At 47.1% G+C, this 13,506-nt stretch overlaps 1 protein-coding gene across 1 annotated transcript in view; it reads left to right on the plus strand.

Moving 5' to 3' along the window:
* Positions 1-13,506, plus strand: part of ITFG1 (integrin alpha FG-GAP repeat containing 1) — a 113,182-nt gene that overhangs the window by 67,696 nt on the left and 31,980 nt on the right. Inside the window, exons 11-13 of the mRNA XM_048516173.1 lie at positions 1,433-1,583; positions 5,630-5,735; positions 9,922-9,965. Of these exons, the coding sequence (XP_048372130.1) occupies positions 1,433-1,583; positions 5,630-5,735; positions 9,922-9,965 (301 nt within the window). The remainder of the gene's footprint in view (positions 1-1,432; positions 1,584-5,629; positions 5,736-9,921; positions 9,966-13,506) is intronic.

The following is a 13,506-nucleotide window of genomic DNA, read 5'->3' on the forward strand; positions in this document are numbered from 1 at the left end:
CACACGGGGTGCCATTTTTGGCAGCATCTCTGTGTCCTTTTTTAACCTAAAGTTCCACCCAGAGAATTGTTTCTTCTGCCTTTTGCTCTGGCACCCAAAAATACATTGAGCGTCTGTGCGACCCTAGTTCTTTCCTTTGATCTGATAATCTCTTATCCCCTGACCCTTCTTTCTTTCACGTAGCAAATAGTGTGGCTTGCATGAGCTGTCACTTGTGATAATCGCATGTCTGGCCCCCAGCCAATAATATAGTGTGGTGGGAAGATAAGTCATGAAAAATACTGAATACAAATATTGTGCGATATTCTGGGACCCAAAGAGCTACATTTGACGTATGCGAGGACTTGTGCATGCCCAGTGCGGGGGAAAGGGGGTCTTTCCTAATAACAGAGCTCCCTGATATCTAAGGCCCCTTCCTCATGGGTCAATAAACGCGGGCTAACCATGGTATAAAACCCATCTTGGGGGGAAACTTCGCACAAATCCAGTTCCTAACACGAGTCCGCTCCACGTTTTCGCCCCCATCCCAGGTTTTTCAAGAATCACACTATCAGCGATTCTTTGGTTTTAACACGGATTGCAGCTGCGGCCAAGCAAAGGCTGCTCTGGGAAGCGCCTCACTCGGCGCACTTCCTTTTTTTTTTTAAATCCCCACCTCTCTGCTGCATAGCTACAGAGGGGCACAGGGATGGCAGCATGGCTGGGGAGGTCCATGCCTGCCAGGGTTCGTAGCTACACAACAGAGGGAGGTGAGTGAAAAAAAAATGCACCTCCTTGCAAAGGCGCGATGGCAACCTGCATTGCCTTTGCGGGCTTCATTGGCTGCCTTAATGGAGGCATGCGAACATTCCAAGGGCAACTTGGGTTGCATAACCCTGACTGCAACCTGCTGTACTTTGCCCATGCGGAAGGGGCCAAACTATTTTTGACAGTCCACTTGCTGTGTATCAGGTGTGCAGGCATGCTGATGAACCAGAAGTGAAAATATCTCCTTGGGCACAGGGGCGCTCATGTTGTTCCCTTTATCCTGGCAGTACAGCCATCAGTACCCTTTGAGTTTTGCAGAGCAACATCAACAAAAGAAGAGAAGTGTTTTGTAGGTTACAATCCCTGAACCAGCTATTGGTTGTTTATAAGTGCTAGAAGGCTTATCCTAGATTTCCCCCAGTGAACAGGTATGGGATTTATTTATCTGATCCCTTAGTAAATTTAAAATAAAGGGCCCCTTGTCCCTGTCCACTTTCTGCAGCCCCACAATGAGTGTGTTTCTGTATCCCAGCCTCACAGAGACAGGAAGTATTAAGCATCCCACTAATGGAGTTTGTGTAGAATCCCGTAGAACCCATTCATAGTCAACCATAGAGAAGAAAGAAGGGGGGGGGATCCAAAATCTGTTGAATGTTTTTTTTTCTCTCTCGCCTCTCTTTTGCAGCAACCAGCAAGCTTTCTTATTGGAGAACGTCCCGTGCAACAACGCAAGCTGCAGGGGCATCGGCCGCATGTTTAAGGTCCACTGGGATCTCTCGGATCTAAATCAAATCGAAGGCGCGGTGGTGGCAACCTTCTTTGACATTTATGAAGACGTGAGTTCAGCCCTCTTCAGTGTTTTCCTGCTGCCTTAATTGCCATCTGCCTGTTCTCGTTTGAGGTTTCCTTCCAAACTAGCGCTTCGTAGTATTTTGACAGGATGATCCATAGCACATAATGAAAACAAACCGTTTGATGGAAAAACAAATCATTTTCAAGCGAGAGGGAAAGTTATTGATTGATGAAGCTGCCTTGTGTCAAGTGAGGGCCTTAACTCAGCACTGTCTACTCTGAGTAGCGGTGCCTCTCCAGCATCTTACAGAGGGAAAGGCCTTACCCCTGCTTTCTGAGACCCTGTAGCTGGATGTGTTAGGGACTGAAGTGTCTCTGTGCAAAGTATGTGGTTTCCGCTGATCCGGCGCCTCTTCCCCAGTGAGTACCCACTCTTAATTTGCCATAAACACTAATCAAATAAATCTAGGCTAATAAAGAGGGAATTTTGTCCCTCTGAGTACAACTGCCGTAAGGAGTAGATATACAGTGTCAGCGCTAAAAATTAAATTCAACAAGCCTGCTGTAATTCTTATTATTAAGCAAGAAAAGCAACCATGCCCATTTTATTTTCTGCCCCCTCCCCTTTCCTTTCCTTAGACAGCCAGCGTGGTATAGTGGTTAAGAGCAGGTGAACTCTAATCTGGAGAACTGGGTTTGGTTCCCTACTCCAACACCTGAGGGATGGACTCTTATCTGCTGAACTGGATTTGTTTCCCTGCTCCTACACATGAACTTTCCTGGGTGACTTTGGGCTAGTCACGGTTCTCTCTTGGTCCCACCTACCTCACAAGGTGTCTGTTGTGGGGAGAGGAAGGGAGAGGTGTTTGTAAGACCCTTTGAGTCTTCTTACAGGAGAGAAAGGGGAGGGGGATCTAAATCCAAACTCCTCTTCTTCTTTTCTTTTCTCTTGTTGAGAGTATGCTTGGTGGCAAGGCCAGATTTGTCCTGCATAGTGTGTGAGATGATCCTTAACTACCTAGACTTAACAACTCCGCTGTTACATCACAGCCCTGGATACTAGGGGGTGCTACAGTGGTGATCCTTGGAGTCTTGCCACTTCCATTGATACAGCCCTGCTAATTTGGGACAGCCTTTGAGTAAGCTCTGGTTCTTTACTGGTGGACTTGGTCACCAAGAGCCAGCGTGGTGTGGTGGTTAAGAGCAGGTGGATTCTAATCTGGAGAACCGGGTTTGATTCCCCACTCCTCCACTTGAGTGGCGGAGGCTTATCTGGTGAACCAGATGTGTTTCCGCACTCCTACATTCCTGCTGGGTGACCTTAGGCTAGTCACAGTTCTCTCAGCCCCACCTATCTCACAAGGTGTCTGTTCTGGGGAGAAAAAGAGGAGGGAGCTTGTAAGTCACCTTCAGTCTCCTTACAGGAGAGAATGGTGGGGTATAAATCCAAATTTTGTTTCTTCTGCTGCTGCTTTTGTTTCTGCTTGTTCTCCTTCGAAAGAGGATGCTCAAAGCAGAACGGTGGGTTTTAGCGGATGAGAGGGTGCATGTGGGGAGAGACCCTTTGAGAAAGAGATAGGCATCATGTCCTGAAGGGCTTTAAAGACCAAAACCTCATTGGATTGATCTATGAAAAGCTACCAGGCACCCTAAATGTAACTTCCATGTTCAGAGGTAGTCTGCTGGTTTATGCTGCCCTTGTCCTCTGCATGTGGACTTTGTGCTGCCCTTGTCCTCTGTGTATGTATCGTATATGAGAAGGACTGCTGCCCTTGTGCTCTGTGTATGGACTTCCTGGAAGCATCTAGCTAGCAACATCCTGTTGAAAACGGAATGTTTGGCTCAGTGGACCCTTGTCTTATCCAGCAGGGTTCCTCTCATCTGCTCGGCCTGTCTCTCTAGGCCCTAGAACTGAGCCTCCTGGAGGCAGATTGCTAAGAGAAGACTTTAGGACAACTGGACAGTTGCTGTGTTGTTATGAGCCCAGCAATGTCACAACTGAGTACCTCAGACAGAGTGACTTGAAGCTTTAATCCTGCCGTACGATTTTGGAAAATCTGCACTAAGCAAAGCTAATGTGAATCATAAGATTCCAGGCTACTCGAGCACCCCGCCGACTGCCAAATGTTTGCTCAGATCCATTTCCGCACGGTGCGTTTGAACATACAACACATCTGGCTCTCGACTTCCAACGCCAAATTTCCCTGGGCCTCAAGTTCACTTCTATCTCCTTGAACTTTTAATCATCCCTCACTGTTTGCTCACTCCAAATTGTGAAGCTACTCTGAGCCTCTTCATCAGATTTAATTTCTGATTCCCCCTTGTAGATATAGTTGGACGTTTTGGGGTGAAAAGTACACCTCCACTTTTTTTGGGGGTCTGTATATTCTTGCCAAATAAGTCATTCAGAATGTTTTTCATGTTCCCTTATATCTGGAGGTGAATTCTGACACTTTTGAAGGATTGTTAAACGCAAGCCTGATATCTGCTTAGCGCAGCAGCATTTCCTGTTCTGGAGAAGTCATAAAACTGACATGTTTCCTGTTAAGTGTAGTGATGGATGGAATGGCGTTGCCCCAGAATGCTTCACTTCGCACTTAAACAGGTGCCTGCAGCCTCCATCCATGCAAAACTGAGTTGGAAAGGAACACGCTTGAACAAGCCATCATTTGGTCACGGGGTCTTTTTTTTGACACCATTTAATTTATGACAGGGAAACATCCAGATCTGGACCATGAACTGCGTTTAGAACAGGGGTCTGCAACCTGTGGCTCTCCAGATGTTCATGGACTACAATTCCCATCAGCCATGCTGGCAGGGGCTGATGGGAATTGTAGTCCATGAACATCTGGAGAGCCACCGGTTGCAGACCCCTGCTTTAGAACTTGTATGACATCTTAAGAATGCTACTCCTGCAGCATATGTGTATGGCAGGCTTCAACTGACCAGTGTCATCTAAGAGTATCTAAGAATTGTCCTTCGAAGTGGCAAGAAGGGGAAGGGACAGTGATTGCTCTGATAAAATTCCCAGTATCCTCGTCAAACTGCAGTACCCAGGATCCTTTGCAGGGAGTGCTAAATGCTGTAACACTAATATAAGATCTCCAGAAGTCCAAATATCCACCACTTATTTTAGAAGCTGGTATAGAGGAGGAGGAGGAAGTAGGAGGAATATCCCTCCTTTCTGTCCTGTCCTCTGCATAGGTGACCTACAAGCTCCTTTCCCTTCCTCTCCCCACAACAGACACCTTGTGAGGTAGGTGGGGCGGAGGGAGTTCCAAAGAACAGTGACTAGCCCACGGTAACCCAGCAGGAATCACCAGATAAGACTAGCTTAAGGTCACCCAGCAGGAATCACCAGATAAGCCTTTGCCACTCAGATGGAGGAGCGGGAAATCAAGCGTCCACACTTCTCTCTATGATACACCTTTGAAGATGCCAGCCACAGATGCAGGTGAAACGTTAGGAACAAGATCTGCCACTTCACGGCCACACAGCCCGGAAAACCCACCACAGCCAGGCCAGATCTTAATTAATTTCCACTCCTCCTCCCCCCCACCTCTTCTTCTGAGAACCATTCAGTTTCCCTAATCAGCTTTCAAAATCCAACAGTGAATTCGCAGAAATCGAAACTGAAATTCCTAAATTTCCACAAGGATGGCTTCGTGAAAGCATTCCGCCTGCATGTGAACAGCTTCCCCTCAGTGCATTTAACTACATCATTTAAACAGGGGTAGCTGACATGTGTATTCCTGACTGCCACTGTATTTTCAAAACATGACTTGGTGACTAAAAATGTGTGCTGCAGCAAAACATGACCCACTCTGCAATAAATCTGATGCCACTTGGCAGCGAGAGCGTGCAATTATCGAGCACATGTACAGAGCCAGGGAATAAAATAGAAAATAAATATTAAAACGAGGCGTTTCTTTTTCTTGAAAGTTGCAGCAGACTCATAGCAGCCCCTTAGGATTTTGCTTGTTAGGTATTTTGCTTCTGACACTTTTTGGTCCTTTTTTTTTTCTTTTAAGACTGTACTTAAATGCCGTTCAGATTAGTCATTTATTCTTTTTTTACCCTCTTTCTTTAGGGCATCTTGGATATAATTGTCCTCAGCAACAGCTCTAAGACAGACCTCGCCATCCACACTTTAAAGAATAACTTTGAAGCGGATGCCTATTTTGTTAAAGTCATTGGTGAGTGAAATGCTTTGAAGATCTTGTAAATGTTTTCTGGGAGGGGGGAGTGTTGCTTCTCCTTGCATGTCTAGAGCAACAGAAAATATTATAGTTTTTTTTTAAAAAGTCACTGGAGGCATATTTGTGAAGCTTTTAAGGAAAACAGGCTGGATATATTCCTGCTATCTGCGATGGTTGTCCTCTTCCACTGAGTGCAGGACTTTGGGAGGGACCCACATGGAGTGGTGAGGGAGGCAGGGGACACTAGCCCAAGGTCACCCAGCTGGCATGTGTTGGCATGCGCAAGCTAATCTGGTTCACCAGATAAGGCTCCGCAGTTCAAGTGGCAGAGCGGGGAATCAAACTCGGTTCTCCACATTACAGCGCACCGGCTCTTAACCACTACACCACGCTGGAAGCAACTTGACAGGACTTCACACTCTGGCCGTTTCCGCACGGGCGTTTAATGGCGGCCTGGGGACGCCCTCGCGCCGCCCTCGCGCCGCCCTCGCGCCGCCCGCCTGTCCCCACGCCCTCGCGCCGCCCGCCCGTCCCCATGGCGTTTCCACCAGTCTTTCCGGAAGCGCTGTTGGGGAAGCGCCGGCTGAGGAACGCGCTAGCACAATGTCTGAGCGGCAGCGGCTTCCCGGCGCTTCCCCACCCCCCACTCCCTCCCTGTACTCACCTTGTCCCCGGGCCTCTGGCACGTCGCCGAGGCCTGGGGACACGCCCCCCTGCCCTGCGGCGCTGGAGCAGGTGCGCAGGGCCAGGGGGGCGTGTCCCCAGGCCTCGGCGACGCGCCGGAGGCCCGGGGACACGCTGGGTCAGCCGGGCGCCGGCGCTCCGCGGGGCCGGCTGCCCGGCTCTTTCTAGGACCGTCCATGCGGACGGTCCTAGCGTCGTCGGGTCGGCATCGAGAACGCCGACCCGGCCGATTCCGCATTCGTGCGGAAACGGCCTCTCAAATAAGTTGAGGATCACAGTGATGGTTGGTTGGGAGGATATAACGAAACTTTTCACTCGTAGAAAAAAAATATGCAAGACAACCAAAAGTGAAGCGCTATTTTCAGCAGCTTTTATCCGAAGCCCAGTAGGAGGGCTGCTTTTAATCAGGGCTATGGAGAATTAACTTCAATAAGATCTACCTCTTGCTGCTAATGAGTGTGCAGACGATGGTGTTGCCAATGCACAGCTGGTTCAATAAAAGAAGCCGCGTACTCTGGATCTCCAGGCATTCTGATGAGGACTATTGACCCTCGGCCTCTGATGGCAGAATTCATAGTGCATGAAGACTAGCGAAAGGTTAAACTGAAACAAAGTATTTTAAGCAACTAAGCAAGCTGTGCATTTAACAAATAGAGCATTTCAGGAGCCCGGCTTTTGAAGAAGAAGAATTTGGATTGATACCCCACCTTTCTCTCCTGTAAGGAGACTCAAGGTGGCTTCCAAACTCCTTTCCCTTCCTCTCCCCACAACAGACACCTTGTGAGGTGGGTGGGGCTGAGAGAGCTCTAAGAGAACTGTGACTAGCCCAAGGTCACCCAGCAGGAACGTAGGAGGGCGGAAACACATCTGGTTCACCGGATAAGCCTCTGCCGCTCAGGTGGAGGAGTGGGGAATCAAGCCCGGTTCTCCAGATTTGAGCCCATTGCTCTTAACCACTACACCAGGCTGGCACAGACTGTCATACGTGAGCTGTGACATGATGACAAGAATAAAAGGAAAATGCACATGGCTACATCCAGACATCGGGAACAAATCATGGTTTGCCTGCAACAAGAACAAGCCGAGGGCTCTAAATTCACATTCAATAAAACGGTTAATTTCAATAACAGCTTTCTTTCTTCTGTACACCCGCTAGGCAATGGTTATAACCTAAATGTCATATTTAGGAGACTCTACAGTCCAGTCCAGACTGGGTGTATTACAAGATGAGGGAGATCGTAACATATTTTTTATAAATACAAGTATTCCCTGGAATTCTTTTCTTTTTATTTGTCCTCCTTCCTTTCGAAAGCTGCACTCGTGCTTCTCGCCTTTAAAGTTGCACCAATTCCTTTAGGAAGAGCAGTCCTGCGACAGGGTGAACTTCTTTCAAAGGTGCCCAGCGTTGGCACGACATTGTTAAAGAATCGGCTGCTTAATCACAGCGTATTACATGGTTGAACCAGTTTTAAGTCTTGGCAGAAAGATGAAGTGTTTCCAGGAACAGATGTTGTCAGGGTGTTAAGGAGCAGGGAAGAGGAAAAGAAGGGAACGAGACATTAATTTGTAGCCTGCTGACAATGAGACTTTTCTTCGCTTTCCATGACCAGCGAGCTGTTTGCTCAGGCACCCGTTGCCTCTGTAATACTGTCCTCCCAACTGTTACTGGGGTGTTTTTTTTAACATTTGTCTTTGGAAATGGTCAGCTGCTACTGCCCTGCTGCAAATGAACTATAAAGGTTGGGTGTATTACAAGATGAGGGAGATCGTAACATATTTTTTATAAAGCTAATACTTTCTGACACAAATGATAAAGTCCGTGTCACACTCAGTCTGTGGTTGACCCAGGATTTGGACCCAGGACTTCCAAGTGTTTGTTCATTTGGCCTGTTGCGGAATGCTTCCTGAACGCACAGCCAGTTTCTTGAATGAATGCAGATCTACTCACTCCCTCCTTTGTGTAGTTGCCGTGGTTGTTTCCATGAAGCCTTCACAAAACGACAAAGCAGATTCAGGCGTTGCTGAGAAACGAATGTACTTTGGGGCTTTTCCATTCTTCCTTCATACACCACTACAGAAACACTTCCGCTTGTGCTGATGTTGTATTTGATTATTTCGGTTTTAATTATTCAATTGTGATGATGCTTTAATGGTTTTATCTTCTGCACACCGCCCAGAGCCCTCTGGGGGTAAGCGGTGTAACAAATTAAATAAATAAATAAATTATGTGGTGAATAGTGGTTATGTCCGAATCTCAATTAGGCAGGTCTTTGCATCAAACCAGGATTAAGGCAGAATTTTGTTTGTTTGTTTGTTTGTTTGTTTGTTTGTTTGTTTGTTTGTTTGTTTGTTTGTTTGTTTGTTTAATGCCCCGCACTCTTTCCTGTCAGTGACTCAGGAGAGCTTGCAACATTTAAAAATGCAACATTTAAGATTTTAAAAAATACAAATAAGTGCAGGGATAGGGCAGGATAAAAACCCAGCAGGCAGGCAGGCAGGCAGGCAGGCAGGCAGGCAGGCAGGCAGGCAGGCAGGCAGGCAGGCAGGCAGGCAGGCAGCCAGGCAGGCAGGCAGGCAGGCAGGCAGGCAGGCAGGCAGGCAGGCAGGTGGCAGGCAGGCAGGTGGCAGGCAGGTAGGCAGGCAGGCAGGTGGTGGTAGGTGGTAGGTAGGTAGGTAGGAAGGAAGGAAGGAAGGAAGGAAGGAAGGAAGGAAGGAAGGAAGGAAGGAAGGAAGGAAGGAAGGAAGGAAGGAAGGAAGGAAGGAAGGAAGGATCTGTTTAGGGGGAAGTAAATAAATCATCATTCATGATCCAGTATAATGTCAAACAGTGGCTTGCGACCATAAATCAGTGTTTTAACAACAGCAAAAGTTGTACTGTGGAATGTTTAAGAAAGAAGGTAATAAAACACTGATCAAGAAACCCTAGGTGCACATCTCCAGCTGATATGGAAGACACATTGTATGAATTTCTGCTAGTCCCTGTCTTTCAGACTAAAGTACATCGCAGGATTTTTGTGACGATGAAACAGGACCATCTCAAGTGTGTTGTCCTGAGCTACTTGGAGGATGAGCAAAAATAAATAGAGTATTAATTTAAGAGTTGGAAAATAAGCATCACGAGGGAAGTGTTCAAAGTTTTATTTTTAGCCTGCATTTTAATTTGCACTCATTTTCAGATGAGCTATTGCGCCTGTCTTCGACACCAAGCTACCAATCAAGTAATAGGTATGACAGAGCAGTGATTACTTAATTTAATGTCTTCGTTATGCAAAACTGGGCAATTTGGACAGATCAATAATGTCTTTTAAAATGTTAATGTGAGGCAGACAACAGTAATTTAAATTTGGATACGTCTTTGTAAAGAAAATGCAATTGGAATTTGCCTCCACAAATGATCATGAAGCAGCAACTGTTACAAAACTTCAAGATGTATTGAGCAAAACACTGTTGACAACTCAAATAACCAGTGGCCCTCTGTTTCCTCCCCTTTTATCTGCAGTTCTCAGTGGTCTCTGCTCCAATGATTGTCCTCGTAAGACAACGGTAAGTTTCCGTGCTAAAAATGTTCTTGCAATAGCTTGGATGCCTGTGTCAGCAACCTCATTGTTCCCAGGTTTATCTAAAAACATGGCTGGAAAAGAATAGCGTGACAGCCAGCGTGGTGTAGTGGTTAAGAGCAGGTGGATTCTAATCTGGAGAACCGGGTTTGATTCTCCACCTGAGTGGCAGAGGCTTATTTGGTGAACCAAATGTGTTTCTGCTCTCCTGCATTCCTCCTGGGTGACCTTGGGCTAGTCACAGTTCTTCGGAACTCTCTCGGCCCCACCTACCTCACCAGGTGTCTGTTGTGGGGAGAGGAAGGGAAAGGAGCTTGGAAGCCATCTTGAGTCTCCTTACAGGAGAGAAAGGTGCGGTTTCCATGGGGTTTTAAAACATATTTTTGTATCTGTTCCTTCTTCCTTTCTCCTTACTGACAGTATAACACGGTGCTTTCAATACAATACCTAAATAGTAGAAGCAACTTTAATGCACTAGCTGTGGAATGCTAAAGGATGTAGAGGGTGGGAAGTTTGGAAGTGCAAACTTGTGGAGAGGAAGATCCACTGGACACATATGCAGTGGTGGGATCCAAAAGTTTTAGTAACAGGTTCCCATGGTGGTGGGATTCAAACTGTGGCGTAGTGCCAATGGGGCTGGGTGCGGCACGATGGGGCGTGGCCGGGCATTCTGGGAGCGGGGCATTCCTGGACGGGGCTGTGGCAAGGACGCAGCCGCTGCGCCGGTCCTTGGGCGGGAAACCAATGCACGCAGGTACAGGCTGCCATGTACGCCGGTGCACCTCCTGCTAGACTGCTTCAAGTTCTGCGCGCTACTGTTGAGAAGAGGGGCATAACTAAGGCAAAAATCACGTGGCAAAATCACCAATTAGTAACCCCCTCTCGGCACACACAAATAATTAGTAACCTACTCTCGGGAACCTGTGAGAACCTGCTGGATCCCACCTCTGCACATATGTAGTTAAGGGAGATTTACCGTCCTTTTTTTTCCTCTTCGACCAGTTTTGCCGTCTCGAAATAATAGGCCTTGAGCAAGAGACGCTAATTCTGAAAGTCATTTTTGCATTTTCAAGAGCCGTTCCTTAGCTGATTTGCTTGACAGCTCCAGTCCCCGAGGCCCAGTGAGCATTGAAGTATTTGCCTCTCGCTTAGCTACTTTGGACTTTTATTTCAGGATAAAGCCTTCTCTACCGGCTTGCCTTCGTCTTGATTCTCCCTCCCCAAAGTGACCGTGCCGCTGTCTTGACGGCTGGGGAGAAAATGTAAAGGATGTTCTGTTTTCCATACGCTTTTTTCCCCTTCTGACGTTTGTATTAAGCTCCCTTTGGAGGTATATGCAGAGTTCATAACGATTTCGACTTCAGAATAATTTCTCTATCGTACCGAGTGTGACTGCCATTGTGAATACTATGAATGAACCGGAATAGCCATTACCAGCAAGGCATGAACCTTATCAGGGCTGAAAGGTGTGAGTGCCTTTCTGTTTTAATTGATCGTGTGGCTGCTTAGAGTGGTATCGGTATTCTTTACTCCTTGCATAGTCTACATGGCCATATGCAAGCCATAAAATCCCACCTGCAATTCTGACCTAGCAGGTCAGATGCATTAAGACAGAAATTGTACAACTGGTTGTGGTGGGTTTTCCAGGCTGTGTGGTCGTGGTCTGGTGGATCTTGTTCCTAACGTTTCGCCTGCATCTGTGGCTGGCATCTTCAGAGGTGTATCACAGAGGGAAGTCTGTTACACACTGTGATGCACCTCTGAAGATGCCAGCCACACACGCAAAACGTTAGGAACAAGATCCACCAGACCACAGCCACACAGCCCAGAAAACCCACCACAACCAGTTGAATCTGGCTGTGAATGCCTTCGACAATAAATTACACAACTGTTCAGACATCTTGTACCCTTTAACTAACCCGATTCAGCACTTTACAGAAAGAAAATGTCGGCAGCCGTGCCTGCTGACTTAGAGTCTTCAGAGATAACTTCGTGTCCCATAAGAAAAAGGGCTGAGGTGGAAGAAACAAAATACAAGGAGAAGTCTTGAACACAGAGATTGGTTTTACAGAGGATGGTGATGGATGGGGAGAGAGAGACATTGAACAGAGGATAATTCAAGGACAAAGGGGACAGCTGAATCAAATTTGCATTTGAATGAAGGCTGGGTAGCAATGGAAGGAAGGATGGCGGATAAGCGGAGGCAAATGAGGAAGTCGAGAAGGCACGCAAGTAGTAGGCAGGAAATAACTTAGCAGGAAAGGTGAAGATGCTTCTTATTTTATCGAGTTGCATGTGTAGCTCATCTATCTATAATATAACTGCAAGGATTGTCATGCCCTTATATAAAGCCGTGGTGCGACCGCACTTGGAGTACTGTGTTCAGTTCTGGTCGCCACATCTCAAAAAGGATATCGAAGAGATAGAAAAAGTGCAGAGAAGGGCAACGAGGATGATTGAAGGATTGGAGCACCTTCCTTATGAGGAGAGGCTGCAGCATTTGGGACTCTTTAGTTTGGAGAGGAGACATCTGAGGGGGGATATGATTGAAGTCTATAAAATTATGCATGGGGTAGAAAATGTTGACATAGAGAATTTTTTCTCTCTTTCTCACAATACTAGAACCAGGGGGCATTCACTGAAAATGCTGGGGGGAAGAGTTAGGACTAATAAAAGGAAACACTTCTTCACGCAACGTGTGATTGGTGTTTGGAATATGCTGCCACAGGAGGTGGTGATGGCCACTAACCTGGATAGCTTTCAAAGGGGCTTGGACAGATTTATGGAGGAGAAGTCAATCTATCTTGATCCTCCTTGATCTGAGATTGCAAATGCCTTAGCAGACCAGGTGCTCAGGAGGAGCAGCAGCAGAAGACGATTGCTTTCACCTCCTGCACGTGAGCTCCCCAAGGCACCTGGTGGGCCACTGCGAGTAGCAGAGTGCTGGACTAGATGGACTCTGGCCTGATCCAGCTGGCTCGTTCTTCTGTTCTTCTGTTCTTATCTCTCTCTCTTCATGGCGGGATACATGAGGTCTCCCATCTGAGTTCCGACCCCATCCAGAACTGCTGAGTTTCATCGAAGTGTGACTGCGATTCACGACTTTCTAAAACAGAGAGCACCACCCGTCATGCAAGCCACCCCAAGTCCTATTTTAGGGCGGAAGCACAAGGAAATGAAATTTCAGGTCAACACTTGTGATTTTCGCCCTTTCTCGGCCCCTTTTCCAGGCATCTCCTGCTTTTGCCACACTCCGCCGTCATCTTTTTTAGATTTTTATTAGCCGATGAGAATAAAGTATCTCTGTCGAAAAACATTGACGGTTTTCCCTGCCTTACTTGACTTTAAAAGGACCCCCAACATTCTCCCCCCCGCACCAAATTCGCTGCAGCTTTCAATGCTATTGTACCCGTTTCAAATCGACCTCAAAACTCGGTCGCCGGAGTAGCACTGGGACACTTTGCACTGAAAACAGACCTCCCTGTCCCATTGTGCTCAGGGAAGCATTTTCGGGGAAGAATTAACAG

The sequence above is a fragment of the Sphaerodactylus townsendi genome, linkage group LG14, assembly GCF_021028975.2.
Source record: "Sphaerodactylus townsendi isolate TG3544 linkage group LG14, MPM_Stown_v2.3, whole genome shotgun sequence".
Lineage (NCBI taxonomy): Eukaryota > Metazoa > Chordata > Lepidosauria > Squamata > Sphaerodactylidae > Sphaerodactylus > Sphaerodactylus townsendi.